At 65.2% G+C, this 18,418-nt stretch overlaps 2 protein-coding genes across 2 annotated transcripts; both read left to right on the forward strand.

Annotated features, from left to right (window-relative positions):
* The first annotated feature begins 272 nt into the window (after positions 1–272).
* On the forward strand, positions 273–7,591 carry LOC117649510 (perilipin-4-like). Its single transcript, XM_034392380.1, has 8 exons — positions 273–419; positions 1,003–1,116; positions 1,633–1,803; positions 2,644–2,808; positions 4,168–4,311; positions 4,441–4,497; positions 4,609–6,950; positions 7,553–7,591. The coding sequence occupies exons 1-8, from the start codon at positions 308–310 to the stop codon at positions 7,589–7,591; spliced, it is 3,144 nt and encodes a 1,047-aa protein (XP_034248271.1). The 5' UTR covers positions 273–307.
* Positions 7,592–11,967: 4,376 nt separating this feature from the next.
* Positions 11,968–15,722, forward strand: LOC117649512 (the record flags this gene model as incomplete). The annotated part of the gene is made up of 7 exons (XM_034392382.1): positions 11,968–12,038; positions 12,306–12,412; positions 13,061–13,461; positions 13,530–13,617; positions 13,692–13,956; positions 15,305–15,462; positions 15,547–15,722. Coding segments are annotated over 7 exons (1,266 nt in total), but the record flags the coding sequence as incomplete, so codon positions are not given.
* Between the last annotated feature and the right edge of the window lie 2,696 nt (positions 15,723–18,418).

Here is an 18,418-nt window from a genome sequence, read left to right on the forward strand (position 1 = left end):
CTCCGGGTACTCCAGGGCCTCTATGGCCTCCCAGAAGAAGGTGCCACGCTTCGCTACACTGCGCACGCCGGCCGGGCTTCGCGGGCTTGACTGAGCATTTCTGGCTTCTGGGCGTTCTGACCGCGCTGAGCTAGACGACGGCGGCGGCCCCGCCCCGCCCCACCCCGCCCCGCCCGCGGTTATAAGTGGCGGTGCGGCCCGCGGGGCTCCTTAGTCCAAACGCGAAGCCGTCGCGCGTGTGTAGTGGAGCGCGGCCGCGTGTGTGTGTGAGTGCGTGCGTGTGTGTGCAGCCAGTGTGTGCTCGAGCATGCAGCCCTCAGCGCGCGCCACGCCCTTCGGCACGCCCCCCGGGGCCCAGGCCGTCCTGCTGGCCGTCGTGTGCGTCGCCAGCCTCGCCAGCGTCGCGGCCGGCACGCCAGGTCAGTCAAAGGCACCGTACTTTCTCCGGCTAGTCCGGATTTGGAGACCGGAGCGTCTTGGCGGCGCCACGGCAGCGCGACGCACCGCGACGCGTATCGCGTGCTTTCCAAACGGACCGCCCAGCAGCAGACTGAATCCGAGAGTCGTTGTCGTCGCCCTGCCTCTCGCGCACCTACAGAGGACGCCCCATGAGTGCGAGAGGGACAGCGCGACGAAAACGACTCTCAGTCTGCTGTCCGGCCGTCCAGCCCCTGGGACCACCCTCCGCCCTTTGCAGCGAGCGGTGCAGGCCGCCGACAGAAGGAATACAAAAGGAGCGCGATAACTGACACTGTTCGCAGTAATCCTCAACTGGACAAAATAGTTCCCTTTGGTGTCATCTTAATTTAATGTTAAAGGTTATTTCTTGTCGCACTTGACGTGATCCGTTCACGAGACGTTCAGTGTCGCGTGACGTCATCTTCCAACGGACACATGGCCCGATTCACGCTCCAACAAACGTGACCTTCGTTGGAACACGGTGATATTTTGTCGCCCGATTTTGAGAGAGAATTTGAAATGCCGGTCTCTTGGCGTCCACAGCGCCGCCGCCCGACATGGACGACCTCAAGAAGGGCCTCTGCAAGGACATCTGCAGTGAAATCAACGGCCTGGACACTTACTACGAGAGCGGCTGCTTCTGCGTCCTCGAGCACGGTCAGTTCGGCGCGGCTTTGTTAACTAGTGTATTTATGCTGCCGTCTTTTTTTTTTTTTGGCGAGCGATGAATTTGTGACGACAGTGGTGTGGACTCGGCGTCGACCCCGGTGGTTGCCCTTCATGCACATGCGGTGCAGCCAATGTGTGTGCCTTTGCTGTGTGTGTGTGTGTGCGTGTGTTAGTGTGTCTGTGTCTGTGTGTGTGTTTGCACGCTAGTCTGTGTGCACAGCACTGCCCTCGCCCTTTAACGACATGTACCCCACCCTCACGCCGTGTACCTTGCCCCGGAGTAACGATATGTGTTCTGCAGTAAGGAATTGCCCCAGTAACGGGGCGAGCGAGCGAGAGAGAGAGAGAGAGAGAGAGAGAGAGAGAGAGAGAGAGAGAGAGAGAGAGGAGGGGGGGGGGGGGGATGAGGGGGGCGGTCAACTGTCGCGCGAAACGGGAAAAGATTTCAATCAGTCAGTGAGACTGGGGGGAGTGTGTTGTACGTTGTTTGTTGTTTGCTTGCAGATCCCACCCCCGAGGAGCGGCCGCGTGTGGGGCGCGCGCTGAGCCGCGGCGAGGCCGTGGGCATGCCCGTCACCACGACGGTGGTGGGCCGCGACCCCGGCCAGACGCGCGAGCAGCGCTGCCTCGTCGGGCTAGCCACGGCGCTGCGGGCGCGCTCAGGGACCGCCAGAGGTACGCCACGCCGACACGCCGACACGCACAGCGGGCCAGAAGACCGGTGGAGGCGGTCAAAATTCCGGACGCGTTTTGAGCTCCAGGGTCGCTGAATGGGACTCGAACTGAACGTGTGACCCCACCAATGGATTGCTCTCCGAACCGTCACACGTTCGGTTCGGGTCCTGTTCAGCGGCTCCGGAGCTCGAAACGCGTCAAGAGTTTCGGCCGCCTCCACCGGTGCTCTGGCTCACTGTGCCACGCCTCCAGTCCGCAGCGGCTGCAATAAGTACCTTTACAGTGTCAGGCCGGCCGGCCGGCCGGTGGGCGCAACGTCACGCTTCGGCGACAGCAAAACGAAGTTTACTCGAGTTTAGTTGAAAAGTCCCGAGGCCGGTGACGTCACGGGGCGCGTTTTATTTCCCCGATCGGCCGGCCGACTTGCCTTGCGGACTTCCCTCGGATCGCCGGGCTGATTCGCTCATTCCGAGAGTCGTTTTCGTCGCTCTGTCCCTCTCGCACTCACGCGGCGTACCCCATCGGTGCGAGAGAGACAGAGCGACGAAAAAGACTCTCGGAATCCGTCTGCTGTTCCTCTCGCTCTCTGAGGGGTGCCCCGGCAGTCTCAGGGGGTGCGAGGGAGACGGCGACGGAGCGCTGTTCGGAAGCAGCCCACGGGGGCGACGGGCCGCCAGTGGGGCCCCCAGTGGGGCCGCCATGGCAGCGCGCAGCGCGCTCAAAGGAGCCCGGTCCACGGCCCGTTTGTGCCGCCCCTTCCCTTGGCCGGAAAGCGGAAAATGGCATGCATCATTATTTTTCTGGTGTTGAATGCTAATAAATGTTTTCTCTCCGGTTCAGCCGCGCTCAGGACCCCCGTGGTTTCCGTGATGAAGGAGCAGCCGCCGCCGGCCGCCGCCTCGATCTCCGTCGTGTCGCCCGTCGTGTCGCCCGGCGTGTCGCCCGGCGTGTCGCCCGGCGTGTCGCCCGGCGTGTCCGTGGCCGCCTCGACACCCCTCGGACAAGGTGAGTGGCACGCAGCGGGCCGAGTCCGAACACCACACTGCTCTCGTCGCTCTGTCTCTCTCGAGTCGCACGGCGGACCGCAGATGTGCGAGAGAGACTGGCCGAGGAGGCACCGTCACCTGGGAGGCTGCGACAGGGCGGCACCCCTTTCGCCACCCACGCATCGTGGTGTGGTCATTTTCGGCCACTTATGTGACAACTCTGAAGCAGAGTCTCAGCGATGCGCACTTGTTGTCTGTCTCTCTCGCGCTCATTAGTAGTCCAGGCGCTTCCCGGCGCGTCTCTCTCAGCCTTCGGCAGAGTCAACGCCCGGGCCTTGTGCTAAAAGGCCGTCCCTGCCCCGTCCCCGCCCCGTCCGTTTATGGACGTGCACTCGGCGACGAGAATCCCATTCGACCCCAGCAGGTTAATTTCGGAACGGTGCGTCGTCGCTCTGTCTGCCCCGCACCTTGACGGGGCGCCCCATGGGTGCGAGAGAGACGGAGCCACGAAGCGCCCTCACGGAATCGTCCTGCAGGAGCTTCTCTGCAAGGTTGCAACAGCGCGGCCGAGGGGGCGGTAGCGGCGGCGGCGCTCGGGGAAGTCCTTGACCAGGGCAGCAGTTCTCGTCGCGCTGTCTCTCTCGCACTCCTCGGGCGTCCCCTTTTGGTGCGAGAGAGACAGAGCGACGAGGGCAGCCCAGGGCCCTTGACGGGGTTGTCGGTCTGACCGGGCGGCGCGCTCGCCCCGCCTCGCCGGCAGCCACTCAAGTTGAATACACCACTCTGGCCCACTATGAATTCCAATATCCGGCCGCTCCGCGACGCTGCGCCGAGTACCGGGTCTCTCGGTACGGACTCGACTCCGCGGAGCCGGAAGTGGCGTTGCTGCCGCGGCCGCGGCCTCGGCCTGAGCCACGTCCTTGGCCACGTCCGAGGGCGAAAGGATTATACTGCTCTGAATGGACGATCCTTCAAGGCGGGAGGCGCGCGTGCCGCGTTTTAAGTCGGCTGCTCTTGCTTGTGCTCTGCACTGCACCTCATTTCCTTTATTTCTTTCAAACGTTTATTTTTCGAATGATTAAAATTTGCCGCTCTCTGGCATCGACGCCGTTTCCTCCTGACCGCGGTGACCCCGGCGGGGCGTGGCGTGGCGTGGCGGGGCGGGGTCAACCCCCTGCCCGGCCTCTGCCGACTTCCGTCTCCCTCGCGCCGAAACGGAACGCCCCATGAGTGCGGGAAGGACAGAGCGACGAAGGTGGCGTTCGGAGTCGCTCTGCAGGGTCTCTGCTCCTCTCCTCCGGCAGCCCAGCCGGCAATGCTCCGCGCTCCGCCTGCTGATTGCCTCTGTATGGCGGCGGCTGATTTGATAATGTTGCAGCGAGCGCGGCGCTGGCGTCCAGGGCCGCCCAGCAGGGCGTCTCCGCCGCGACGCCCCCCGCCGGCACCGTCCCCGTGTCCGTCCTCACCATCGCCGGGCCCCTGCCAGGGCCCCTGCCGACCGCCGACCTCCGCGGCAACCAACGTAAGTCTCCTCTCAGCCTTGCCGCAGGGTTGTCTCGTTTGAGGTTTGAAGTCTGCCTGAAATTGTCTTCGTCAGCACATTTTCACTGTAATTCGTCGAAATGTTGACATCCGCGTCTTTCGTTTTCAGAAGACTGCGTCGGCGCTAGAGGCAACCTCTCCCTGCGACAGCGTGCCCGAGCTAGAGGTGAGTACGTTGCAGTGTAGAGGAACCTGTCCATCTCGTTCGGCACCCGCTCCGTTCAAGTCCTGGACGGCAAGCTTCATTCTCACCGTAGCGCAACAACGTATGTTCCAGCGTCTGCTCGCGCGCCAGCTGCAGGTGGCGTTCTGAGCGCTTCGGCCTCGGCCCCCGCGCCCCGCTACGCCGGCATCGTCGTGGCCCCCGTGCAGACGGCCGCCTCCATCCTCGAGTCGCCGACGGGGGCCTTCAGCTCCATGGCGGGCTCGGTGTTCGGCGCCAACCCCACCGCCTACCAGGAGCCGTACCAGGGCCACCAGGCCACCGTGGTGCTCAACGAGGCCTTCCCCGCCGACTTCGTGTCCGAGGGCGCGCAGTTCATGAGGTCGGCCGCGTCGGCCTCGCAGCGCGTCGCGGACTCCGGGGTGGGGGCCGCCCACGCCGCGGTGCAGCGGGCCACGGACCTGACGGCCAGGGCGGTGGACGCGGGGCTGGGCGCCGCGAGGGGCACCATCGGCGTGGGCCAACGGGCCGCGTCCACGGGGCTGCGCATGGCGGACAAGGCCATCAGGCAGACCGAGGAGGCGGCGACCGCGGCACTGCGGGCGCAGGACAGGGCGGCCAGCCTCCAGTTCCTGCTGCCTCCCGGCGGAGTGGTGGCCAGCAGGTCGCGCGGCGCCGCGCAGGACGGCGGCCAGCGACAGTTCAGCGTCAGCTTCACGGACCCCTTCTACGCCGGGCGGGCCTCCGAGCCGGTCGCCGCGGCGTCGACCACCAAGGCGCAGCGCTCCGTGGACGCGGCATCGCAGATCCCGGAGAAGCGGGAGCGCGGTGCGGGCAGCAGGAGGGCCTCCATGGGCTTGGACCTGTCGCGGTACGCGATGGGCGGTGACTATGCTAGGGACGCCGAGCAGGGCCGGGGCATCCTGACGGACGCGGCCGGCGCGGTGGAGCAGGCGGTGCAGAGCGTCGTGTCGGGCGTGAAGCACGGTGCGGCCACCGTGTCGCACGCCGCGCAGGACGTCTACCACGACCTGACCTCGGGCGTCCAGCACGGCGCGGCGACTGCGTCCGGCGTGGTCCAGGATGCCGTCCACGGCGTTCAGCACGGTGCGGCGTCAGCGGTCGACGCGGCCCAGGGTGCGGTGCAGAGCGCGGTGGCGGGAGTGCAGTCAGGCACTGCCAGCGCGGCCCACGCCGTGCAGGGCGCGTACAACAACGTGGCCTCGGGCGTGCAGCACGGCGCCAACACCGCCGCCGACGTGGTCCAGGACGCGTTCCAGGGCGTTCAGGGCGGCGTTCAGTCCGGAGTGTCCTCAGTGTCCAACCTGGCTAGCGGGGCGCTGGGCACGGCGCAGGACCTGGCGCAGTCCACCACGCACAGGCTGCAGCACGCTGCGCACGAGCTCGCGCCGGCGGTGGGCCACTCCGCGGCGGAGGACGCCAAGGCCAGGGCCGAGGCCAGGGCCGCCACTCGCGACGCGCTGCAGGCCGCGGCCAGCAGGACCATCCAGGCCGTGCAGTCGGTGCAGGGCGCGGCGGGCGCGGCGAGGGACTTGGTGACCAGCACGGCGTCGGACGGCGCCGCCGCGGCGCAGAACGCCCAGGCTGCCGCAGTGCAGCGCGTGCAGGACGTCGCCGGCCGGGTGAAGGGCTCCGTGCAGGGCGTGGCGGGGCAGCTGCAGGGCCAGGTGCAGGACGTCGCCGGCCAGGTGCGCAGCACTGTCGAGGACGTCACGGGGCAGAGCGCGCAGGTGGTGCAGGGCGTGAGGGACGCCGTCAAGGGCACGGTGCTGGACGCGGCGGGCCAGGTCCGCGGCCAGGTGGACAGCCTCCAGCAGGCCGTGCAGGGCTCCGTCATGGACGCCCAGACGGCCGCGCGCGACGCCATCCTCGCGGCTGCGTCCAGCGGAGTGTCGCGCGGCCAGCAGATGTCGCAGGGCGCGATGGACGCCGCGCAGGCCGCCGTCTCGTCGGCCATCGACAAGGTGAAGAAGGCCATGGGCACGGCCACCTCCACGGGGGCGGGCACTGCCTTGGGCACCGCACGCAGCGCGCTCTCCGGCCTGGGCTCGGGTCTGGGCAGCCTGAGGGCGGCGTACCAGGGCTTCCAGGACTACCAGCGAGGCTACCCTCAGCGCCAACCCCAGGGCTACCCAGGCTACCCCGGCTACCCTGCCTACCCGGCTCAGCAGGGCTATGGGGGCTACGGGGGCTTCCAGTCCCAGACCGGCTTCCCGCAAGGCAACTCCCAGAGCTTCCAGTCCCAGAGCGACTTCCCCCAAGGGAGTCCCCAGGGCTTCCAGTCGCAGACCGGCTTTTCGCTTGGTAACCCGCAGTCCTTCCAGCAGCCCCTCCAGCAGCCCTTCCAGCAGGACGTGCCCGGGTCGTCCTGGGCGCAGCAGGCCATCGACGGCATCGCGGCGGAGGCCAACGGCGCGGGCCTGGACGCGGCCAACGCGGGCTTCCGTGCGGCCGGCGCGGCCCTGAGCACGCCCCGCCAGGTCGGCGTCGGCGTGGCCAAGGACGGCCTCGGGCTGGCCAGGGCGGCCGTCAGCGCCCTGCCCCTGGGCTGGGCTGGCAGGTTCGCCGCGCTCAACCTCGCCGACGCGGCGCCCAGAAGCGGGTCCGCGTCGTGGTCCGTGTCGCCGACCGGCGCCACCGTCAGCGTCGACGGCGTGCCCTCCGGCGTGATCGTCAGCAAGCACCAGCGTCGCGACGCGCGCCACGAGCCCGTCGTCAAGCAGTGAAGTGTCGACGGGTCGTTTAGAAATGAAATGAAAGTGTAGCACTGTGCTACTGTGCCGTTTCTCTGTAAATTAAACCGTCTTGCGTTGTGATACGTGTGTAAAAAAAGTACAAACAACTTTTATATTGTGAATTTCCGGGTTGTGTAAGACTGTGTAAATATTTTTCTATTTATTCAATAAATTATCTATAAAAACTTTTACTTTGGTTTTGTCTTGTTTTTCTTTAATACATCCGCTTTTCCTAAAAATAAAAGGGCTGCAACTAACCAAACCAAAGATTTGCTCCAATTCAACACGCTTGTTAAAAAAAGCATGCAAGTAATGCAGTAACCTTCATCCCTAAGTTGTAACATGGACTGATTTACCCTGGTTCGAGTCTCTCCAGGGCCCTCATTTTCAAGCGTCCCTAATTGGTAACCTAGAAAAACAAACAGTTGAGACAGTCCATGATTTCATATTGTCTTCAACCCGCGACGGTTTTCTCCGGGTGGACAACAAACAGTCCATTCGACGAACGAGTCGCCTTCACTTGGCGTAGCTCGGCGCAAAACAGGCGAAGCGGGCTAATTTGCTTGCTAATGAAATCGTTTCCTGGAGGGGACGTGGGAATGCGGTCAAGGGGCTCCCGGTCACCCAGCCACCCAGCCTCGAGCAGTGCCGGCATCCACACTTTCAAAAACATTGACCACTTTTTAAATGCTCTGGTGAACTCTGCTATTTAGTCGAGCGTCACGCCCAGCGCTTTCACCTTGGACCCTTGTAGCTCGGGAAAGTGCGAGGGAGAGCGGGGCAAGTGCAGGGCTAAGCAAATCGTTCCTGGAGGGCAGACGCTGGGCAGCGGCAAGGGGCGGGCGGCACGGCAGGCACGCAGCCGCAGGAGGCAGGCCAGGCAGGCAGGGCAGCAGGGAAAAGCAGGGCAGGGCAGGCAGGGCATTAGGCAGGGCAGGGCAGGCGGGCAGGCAGGGCAGGGCAGGCAGGGCAGGGCAGGCAGGGCAGGGCGGGAGGGCAGGCAGGGCAGGGCAGGGCAGGCAGGCAGGGCAGGGCAGGGCAGGCAAGGGCAGGGCAGGGCAGGGCAGGGCAGGGCAGGGCAGGGCAAGGCAGGGCAGGGCAGGGCAGGGCAGGGCAGGGCAGGGCAGGGCAGGGCAGGGCAGGGCAGGGCAGGGCAGGGCAGGGCAGGGCAGGGCAGGGCAGGGCAGGCACTCCGCGGGGTGCTCGGCGCGCCCAGCAGGAGTTGAGCTGACGGGACGGCTGGGGTTTGTAGGTCGACAACCGGCCGAGGGAAATGTGCAGGGAATGCGCTGGGCTGGCGGGGGTGTGGCGTGGCGTGGCGTGGCGTGGCGGCGCGTGGCCGCGGCTGTCCGCTTGACTCCGCCACTCCACTGCGGGGAAAGGCCTGGGTGGGCATTGCTGCGCGTTGAGCGCCAAGCGGCGAAGCGCGGCTATTCCAGAGGATCGGCATCAGCGAAACGCGCCTCCAACTCAGCACCTGGCGGCCAGCGTCAGCATGGCAGACTGATTCCGAGAGTCGTTTTCGTCGCTCTGTCCCTCTCGCACTCACAGGGCGTCCTGTATGGGTGAGGGACAGGGCGACGAAATCGGCTCTCGGAATCGGTCTGCAAGTGTCAAGCGTCAGCGCCAGCGGTTGAACCAGCCACTACCCGCCCATGCCGGGGGCCGCAGCACCCCCACCCCCTCCCTTTTCCCTCTCCGTCTCCGACCGTTCCGCACCCTTTTAATGACTGGAACAATTGGAAGTAGTTAAAGGACGTGATCTCGCTTTAATTGCCTCTCATCCCTGAAGTCTCTTTTGTTCCGCTTTGTTTGTTGTTCGTAGAGCCTCCTGGTACACTCCACTGTAGGCCCGCTGGCGTCTTCCTTTCATCGGCCTGTCCCGCCATTTTGCATCAAGTGCTTGGGCCAGGTCAGTGTGGGCCGGGCCTTGGGCCTCGGGCCGGGCAGGGCACTGCGGGGGCGTGACGCGGCCTTCCAGGGCCCTACGCAACTGTGCCTCGCCGCTCCGCCTCTCTCGCACCCCTCCAGGACGCCCCATGAATGCGAGAAAGGCAGAGCGACGCTAAATAAAGCACCACCGTGCCGGAACCAGCTGCACTGGAGAGGACGAAAGGGTCGCCCCCGATTCCAGTTCATTACTGGAGCTGTCGATGCGGCGGCTCGAGACAACGGCAGACTGAGTTGCTCTGTCTCCCTCGCACCTATACGGCACGCCCCATGAGTGCGAGAGAGACAGAGCGACTCTCGGAATCGGCCTGCAGCATGGCGACGAGCATGGCGTGGGCGGAGCGCGACGTCATCGGGGCAATCAGCAGTGCGGGGGCCCGCGGCCCGCGGCCCGCGGCTGGGTCAACACGGCGAGAAAACAGCGCATGCTGATGAAGGTGAAATGATCTTTTCGGAACAGAGGCCAGCCGCACGCAGATCCTTTTCGGAGCGAGAGAGACAGAGCGACGATGGCGATGCGCGGAATCCCGCTCCGCAGGGCCACCAGACTGATTACGAGGATCGTTTTCGTCGCTCTGTCTCGCTCACACTCATGGGGCGTCCCGTACGGGTGCGAGAGAGACAGAGCGACGAAAACGACTCTCGCAACCAGCCTGCAGATGGGATGGCCGAAGGGACGCGAAGCCATTCACTGGGTCGCGGGGCAGCCACCGGCAGCCACGAGGTAGTCAAGAAGCAGCCCACGCGACGCGAAGCGCGAAACGCCAAGAGACAAAAATTCGAAAAGGCAGTCCGCTGAATGGCCTCCGTGTCTCGTGCGGCCCCTTCGGGTCCCTTTCATACCGCCGCGCGCACCCGCAGGCTGACTCCGAGCAGGGTTCTCGTTCTCTCGGTCTCTCTCGCACTCACCAGGCGTCGCGTAGAGGGGCGGGATGGACGAGAGCGACGAAGCCCCGTTCGCATTCAGCCTTTCTGTAGTCGCGGCCCCTGAAAAAGCTTCCCTTTCATGTTTCCGCGGACCGAGGGCCGAGGGCCGAGGGCCGAGGGCCGGGACGGTCCCCGGGGAGTAACGGTCCGCGCGCCGTTCGCCTCGTCGCCTACAAGGTGCCCCAGAGCGCCCCGGACACCGGGAGGGCTGGACGCCGCGACGCCGCGACGCCGCCGAGGTGCGTTGCCATTACCCGAGGCCGAGGTCGCGACCCCCAGCGCCACCCAGCACCAGGACCACCACCAGGACCGATTCGTCGCTCTGTCTCTCTCGCACTGATAGGGCGCCCCGTGTGGGTGCGAGAGAGACAGAGCGACGAAAACGACTCTCGGAATCGGTCTGCGGGACCACGGGTGGCAGCACAGCGCAGCGCCGCCTGCGTGATTAACATTACCAATTGAATGAATTTAATTTTCAATGCGTTGTTGACGTTGCGTAAACGAGCCGGCCCCAGTGAACGTGGGCCCCTTCTTTGATGGAGCGCGGTTCCCGGCCGCGTCCCCGTCCCGGTCCCCGCTCCGGGACGCTGCCTCGGGGGCGGGGCTCCTTGCCCAGCGCGGCGTGGTGGTCGCTCCACTGCTGAGCGATGCCCCAGAGTCGTCCTGTCTCTCTCGCGCCCCCAACAGGACGCGCCGTGCGTGCGACAGAGACAGAACGGCGGAGTGACTCTTCGGAACGACGTGTGGTCGGTACCGGTACGGCTATAAGACTCTGGGGTGCATCCGGCCGCCGGCCAGTGCACTCCCACGATCGGCCGGTCGAGCCCCGCGTCGTCCTCATCCTGCCCCGCGCACCGCGTGCGGCCACAAGTGTTCCCCGGAGTGCGCGCAAGTGTTGGACTTTCACACGGGAGGTACGCCATGCCGCTCACTGAAGCAATCTTCTTTCACCGGAGGCATTTTATTGGATTCACTGTTCGCTTCGTCACCATGTCGCCGAGCCTCTGTGCTTCCGGGGATCCCCGCCCCCTCGCCCGCCCCCGCGACGACAGCGGAGCGACAGCTGCTGACGCGTACCGGAATGTGAATATGGATGTGCACGGCGAGGCAGCAGGGAATACCGCGTTCGACTCGGGGCATCCCCTGGCCTGGGGGTGGGGGGTGGGGGCGCGCGCAGCGCGGCAACGCTTTCCCAAGAAATCGGCGATCTAAAGCCCTCCCGCCGCGCTGAGGAAAAGCCCACCCCCAAGACCGGGCAGAAAGAGGGCCAGGAATAGGAATTTGCAGATCAAGTGTCGTTTTGTTTGTTTGCTATTACTTTGGGACGTTCTTCTTGTTTCTTGCGTTTCTTTATGTTTACCCGGTACGTGTACACGAATCTGAAAAATGATTCGGGAACGAGGGGAAGGCAGGGAGACACAGAGCACCGCGCCGTGGAAACTAAACGGAGGGAAAGTCGTTGTATTGCTTGTCACGGGATATCGAGTCGTGTCACCCGCACACGCCGACAGGCCGGGAGGACTAGACCGGTCGCCGCGTCACGGCTGCGTCGCCAAGCGAGAAACAAACAATCCCTCAAACTCCGTCGGGACGCGAACCTGCCCCCGGACGCCGATCCATTTTTCACCGGCCGGGGCAAGTCACGTTATTTATTCATTTTCCTAAGTTTTTTGTTTCTCCCACTTCCCGACGTTCCAGCAGGACGCTCCGCGACAACATGCTCACCGGTGCCGCCGCCCCGTCCGTCTTCGGCGTGCTGCTGGCCTGCCTGTCCTGCGCCGCCCCCGCCGCCGGGCGCATCGTGGACGTGCCGCCGCCGGAGTCCGGGGCCGCGCGGCCCGCCACCGCCACCACCACGGAGGCGGTGATGGTGGTGCACGCCCAGAGCCTCAACCAGATGAACCAGCGGAGGTAGGCGAGGCGACTCGCGTGGCGGGGCACGTGACGTGACGTCACGCCGCCGTGCGTCGATGTCGTTTTCCGTTTCGGCGAGAGTGCGCCGCCCGGCGCCGCCAGGAAAGCAGGCCGTGCGTGATGCACTGATCGGACTTTCTCTCTCGCACCCATTCGGCACTCTCCATGAGTGAGAGGGAGAGAGGTCGAGTGACGTCCCGCGCGGAGTGAGTGTGCCGCACGCGGACGTCGCGGACATGGGTGACGGCCTCCCTCTGATTGCAGGTCCCGGTCGCACTGGCCGCACCCGTCGCCGGCCACCGCGCTGCACGCTTTCTCCTCCTCCGTGACGTCCGACTCGCCGGACTGGGGCAGCGGCGGCAGCGTCACCCGTAAGCCACGCAGACCGATCCCGCGTCGCGTCTCTCTCGCACCGACGGGACGCCCCGTGCGTGCGAGAGAGACCGCGCGGCGATTGCGCGGAATCAGTCGATCAGTTCGCCCCCGAGGCCCCCGCCGCCCCCGCCGCCCCCGCCCACCAGGACGAGCCGAGCGTTAAGTTGGCCGTCGTCGGCCCGCCCACGCGGCCGGCGCTGCGCCCGCCGCGTCTCCATCGAGTAGAGCGCCAGGCCGAAGAATCGCTTCGTCACTCTCTCGCAGCCGTGCGGCCGTACGGGTGCGACAGAGACAGAGCGACGCTTCGGTGTCAGTCTGGTGTGGTGTGTGCGTTGTCTTTGAGCCCAGCTTGGCCCGGCCCGGCCACCGCGCCGCCGGCATGTAAATCGATTTCCGCGGTGCGACGCGCCAATTTATCATCAAATCTGGCGGTCGGCGCGGCCCTGGGGATGAGGATGGGATGGGGAATCTGGCACCAGCTCCCCACGTGTCAATGACTTGCACCGGGACGCGCCGCGATGAGCGAAAAGCTGGCGGGCGCCTCAAAAACTCGAACCAACGATCCTCCAGTTCCCAGAGTCAGACTTTTCAGCGAGAGTGTTTGAGTTATCTCAATAGGTTGAGATGGTTTTTTTTTCTCTCAGAAACTTCCTCCGACAAGGGAGTCTCGAAGGACAACGACTGGAGCCCCACCAAAGGTGACGGGCACTGGCTGCAGCGGCTGGGCCGCGACGGCCGTGAGGACGCCGCCGTGCTGCAGTGGAAGCGCGCGCAGGACGAGAAGATCCTCCAGGAGCAGGAGAGCAGGTGGCGCGTCGAGGAGGCGAAGCGGGCCGAGGACCTGGACGCCGCGGAGAAGGAGGTGACTCGGGAGGAGAGTGCGGTGCCGGCGGAGAACGCCGTGCAGGACAAGGAAGGGGCCGCGAAGGAGGAAGCCGCCACCGCCGCGCCGGCCGCGACGGCCACGCCGACCACGCCACTCGTCAGAAAGGGAGACGGGAAGAAGATCCGGAGCCTGCTGGCGGAGCTCCAGGACGTGATGCAGGTCAGCATTTCATCGCGCCGCCCATTCGGATGACGCGTATCGTCAATCATCCTGGTTCTCCCTTGCAGAAGTACCTCCGAAGGTCGCACAGGGAGGAGCGGCAGCACCACGTCGACGACGACAACGGCATCCAGGGCAGCAGCCACGACCAGAACAGTAAAGAATTGATGCCAGCCCGTCGTACTCGTAATCCTGGTGCGTACCCTCGCTGCATTGTTGCTCTGTTACAGCGTCCAGCTGGTGGCCGCGGCCTGAAGACCTGGCCCGCGCGTCGCTCCGCGTCCTGGTGGCATGCCGGCAGGGCCTTGACCGCGAGGAGGACCTCCCCGACGACGGCCAGGACGGCCAGGACGCGCGTCACGTGCTGCCGCGCATCCGAGAGTGCCTGCGCCGCCGCCTGCTGGCCGCCGTCGACTCCCTGGTGGCCGCGGACTCCATCCCCATCGCGTACGGCGTCAGCCTCGTCCGGCGTAGCGGCACCAGGTCAGGAGAGGAGTTGGCCCGAAATGGCACACGACCATGTGTGGTCTGGCCCTTGATGGTAATGGTAAAGGGAGATAGGCAGACCGCTCGGCTTCCCCGCGCGCCGCCAGGCCGGTTGCCTACCCTCGAGTCCGCGGGCGCTTTTGGTCCAGCCGGGCGCGCCACGCCTGGCGGCCTGGCCACGCGCACCGCCGCCGAGCCGCCGGGCCTCCAGCCGGGAGGTCGCGGATCATTCGCTTGGACGCGACGCTGCGACGCTCTGTGCGCGGCCAATCACAGCCAAGCGCCGCGGTCCGCCGAATGATTCGCCGAAGCTTCGTCTCTCTCGCACTGGCGGGGCGCCTCGCCGGAGTGAGATAGCGCGGCATCAGCCGGCTGCCCCCGCCCGCGGCACTCAGCAGTCTCATTCCCAGAGTCGTTTTCGTCGCTCTGTCTCTCTCGCACCTACGCGGGGTGCCCCATGAGTGCGAGAGAGACAGAGCGACGAAGACGACTCTCGGAATCAGTCTGTCACCCTTATTCCCGGCGGGAAGAGCAACACCGCGGAATGGGAGCGCGGCCCGACCCGGACCGCTCAAGCAGCAAATATTGACCCAGCGGCGCAACGAGCAGCGAGGCGGCGACGCCATCGCGACGGGATGATCCGGGCAGAGAAAAGGAAAGGAATGCACATTTTGGCGGCGGCAGACGGAGCGAGCGACGGACCGACGGCCTGACGGCCGGCCGCAAACAGGGCACAGTGGGCCAGAAGACCGGCGGAGGCGGCCTAAATCCCGGACGCGTTTCACACGACGCGTTCTGGCCGGTTCTGGCCCACTGTGCAGGGTGCAGTGGATGAACGGATGGAGGGACCGACGAGCGCGAAAGCTTCCGTTAAGCGTTCCCCTCTCCATAAAAAATAAAACAATAAACAGATCCCCCCAACTATTAACATCGTGGCGCAAGTTTTGGCCAGCCTCATGCAAATAAGGAGGTTTTCACCCAAGAAATCTCCCCCCTTTTTGTCTAGAAAGCCGTCTAGGCCGAGTCGAGCCTCGAGCCGAGCAGCCGGCTTTATAGGGAGCCTTCACTTCAGTTCCCGCGCGGGGCGCGCCGCTTGAAATATGAGTGTTGCCACTAGCCGCGCTGAAGGGCGAACTCCGTGAACGGAGAGGAACTCCATCCCGTAGCGTCCGGCCCAGTCAGCCTCGCCCCTCGCCCCCGCGTCTTTCTGAACGTCACTCCGCCATCGGGCCGGCCCGCGTCCCCGCGTCCCCCGTCGTGGCGTGGGGAGCCTGGCTGCGGGGGCGGGCCGCGGCCGCGCGGCCGGTCATGTCCGCTCCATTTGGCGGGAGTTGATGGTGTCGGTCCGCAGGTCGAGCCGAGCTGAACGCGACTCGGACTTCCCCGAGGACGACGTCGAGGCCGTGTCCGAGACCGCCTCGGACCGCCCCCTCCTGCCTAGGGTGTTGTCGAAGGTGGCCTCCTTGTTCACCACGCACGACCTCCGGATCGGGTACGGCGTCGCCGTCGAGGAGGGTGAGTACAATAATATTTTTTGACACATGCACCGTCAAACAAAATTAAATCAATCGAAAATTTTGTTGTTGCTTTTTTTTTCAGGCCGGCGCCGCCACCACTACCGAAAGGTGTTCCCGGTGCTCGTGACGGGCTTCATGATCCTCATGTCCCTGATGGTGCCGCTGGGCTTCCAGTTCATGGCCATGATCGGCGGCAAGGCGCTGCTCATGAGCAAGGTGGCGCTCATCATGGCGTCCATGTACAACTTCAGGAGGTAAAGCACTGCGCTCGTTAACTTGGAGAAGGAAACATGGCAATAAAAGTTGGCGTTGGCGGCGAGCACCAAGCCTCGTTCCCTCATCGGCACGACCGGGGCCTTGTTGGCCTTGTTGGCCTCCGCGGCCTCCTCGGCCCGGGCCAGCGCTTCCGCGGCACCGGCATCACGACGCACTTGTTGTGGAGAAAGTTGGACGGCGCGGGGGGTTGTCCGCGCTCCGCGCCAAGCTCCGCGCACCGTGGGGGTTACGGCGCTGTACCGCCCCCTTCAAGGTTCCCCGCGGGACGGTATGAGAAATCGCCGGCGGCGGCGAGGCGGTAATCCCATACTCGACCTCTGGTGCCTCCGGGGGACGCCTTAATGATCTGGACAAGTTTCGCAGCGCCGGGAATACTTTAGCCGCGCACTGAAAACGCCCCCACAAGTTTGGCCGCGGTTTGGCCGCGGTGCCGCGACTCGACGGCCGTGACGTGGCCGTGACGTGGACGTGACGTGTGGCGCGGAGTGACGCGAGCATGACGTCACACCACCAATCCAGTGGCCAGGTCGGAATGACGGTGCCTGCGGCTAGGGCCAGAGACACAGAGGGCCGGACTGGCAGACGAGACGGGACGGTGCCGCCACAGGACCGCCACCGCCGCGCCGTGGTTCCGAGAGTCGTCGCTCTGTCTCTCTCGCACTCATGGGGCGTTCCGTGTAGGTGCGAGAGAGACAGAGCGACGAAAGCGACACTCGGAATCAGTCTACAGGTCACGGCGGCGGATGGCGGATCACGACTCCGGCCCACGCGTCGTGCCTCCAGACCACGCCTGCCATCTCCATGCGAGTCGGTTCGATTCCAATTCGAACGGCCATTCGGATCAGCGCACGCACAAGGCGCGGCCCCGCCCCGCCCCCCGCGGCGACACCGCCGGCCGCGCAAACAACGAGGCACCGCGCCGCCATGAGGCCGAAACCGAAAGGGCCAAAAGGGCGGCCGAGCGATTCGGGAGAGTCGTTCCGTCGCTCTGTCTCTGTCGCACTCATGGGGCTCTCCGTGAGGGTGCGAGGGAGACAGAGCGACGGACTTCTGAATCGCCCGGGCGACTAGTTAATATCGTCCGGACGCGCCGACAGTCTCCCCTCCCCTCCCCCTTCACGGCCGCCTCGCCGCTTCCGTCATGGACATGGAGGGCCTCCATTCGCTCTCCCCTGCGCTCCCGCTCGCCCTCCGCCCTCCAGCCGCCGCCGGCACCGCCATTGTCTCGGTGTAAAATCCGTATGCAGTGCGGGTTGCGGGTCCGGTCTCTGTTTGCCCTGCCACCCCACACTGTATATTCTCGGCGGCGCTGGATGCCCAGCGGTTCGGCTCGGCTGGCTTCCAGCGGGTCAGCGCGTGTGGGAGGCAGAGGGAGAGCCGCCTGCCGCCGCACGGTGGATTTGCCAGAGGACCGGTGGAGGCGGTCAAAACCCGGACGCGTTTTGAGCTCCAGAGTCGCTGAAAAGGAATCGAACCGACCGTGTGACCCCACCAATGGATTGCTCTCCGAACGACGGGTCCATTAGTGGGGTCACATGCTCGGTTCGAGTCCTGTTCAGCGACTCTGGAGCTCAAAACGCGTGTGGAGTTTCGGCCGCCTCCACCGGTCTGCTCGCCCACTGTGCCTCTAGTGAAGGCGAGCATGGCACCGAGAGGGCTGGCCCGGCCGCGCACTTTGGAAGGCTCGGCACTGAGGCGAGGCGAGGCCCGCGGGGAAAAAGAGAGAGAGGCGCGCAGTTTAGGCCGCGTGTGTGCCTGTGTGTGTGAGAGAGGGAGCGTGTGAGTGTGTGCGCGCGTGGGCGCGTGTGTGTGAGCGTGACAGTTGGTAATATTGGCTAGTGTGTGTGTGTGTGTTTGTGTGTGTGGAGAGCGCTGAGACGGCCGGAGCCGGGAATTCCATAATTGCGTTTCGCTGCGCCGCGTCGCCGCGTCGCCCCGTCGCCGCCGCACTGTGCACTGCGCGCTGCCAGGCCGTGGCCAGGCCGTGGCGGTGGTGCGGTTGACCTTACCAAGCGCTTTCCAAGCAGTTGCACACATTGCGCGGCGCGGTGGAGAAGGCCCCCCCCCCTCCCCTCCGGGGAATGGAATGGGGCCGAGCCCCTGCGTCAGACTCTCCAGACGTCCTGAAATTTTCAGGGAGGGAAAAATGACTCTGCCGCGGCGGAAGCACTTCGACTCCACCGCAAGTCCCTTGAACTAAATGTGTAAAAGTGGTGATTTGCCTGCGTTCTAAAGAAGTGGTCGCGAACGGGCGCGGCGTCAAGTGCGTCAGGCTTGTCTACTGTACCCGGCCAGCCCCGCCGTCCCCGGCCACGACAAGGAATGCGTACTGCAGCCCGGCCTGCGCAGCCTGCGTGGGGCACTGCGCTGCAGACGCATTCCACGCAGCCTTTCGTTGGTGTGTCTCTCTACCGGGACGCCTCCGTGAGGGCGAGAGAGACAGAGCGCTGGGCCGGCTGGGCCTTGGGCTGGGCGGCCGGTCGATGCCTCCGCAACACACTGACCCAGACACCGTCGCATTGTTCTCGGATCGCCAAATTGCAGTCTCGCATGACGAGCAGCCGGAGCGTTTTGCGACCGCCTCGCCGCACCTCACCGCTTGCCTCAGCTCGCACCGACTAGACCGCACCGACGTCGAGCACACCTCGCTTCGTCTCTCTCGCACCCTTAAGAAACGC

Source organism: Thrips palmi, unplaced genomic scaffold (genome assembly GCF_012932325.1).
Source record: "Thrips palmi isolate BJ-2018 unplaced genomic scaffold, TpBJ-2018v1 HiC_scaffold_4, whole genome shotgun sequence".
Taxonomy (NCBI): domain Eukaryota; kingdom Metazoa; phylum Arthropoda; class Insecta; order Thysanoptera; family Thripidae; genus Thrips; species Thrips palmi.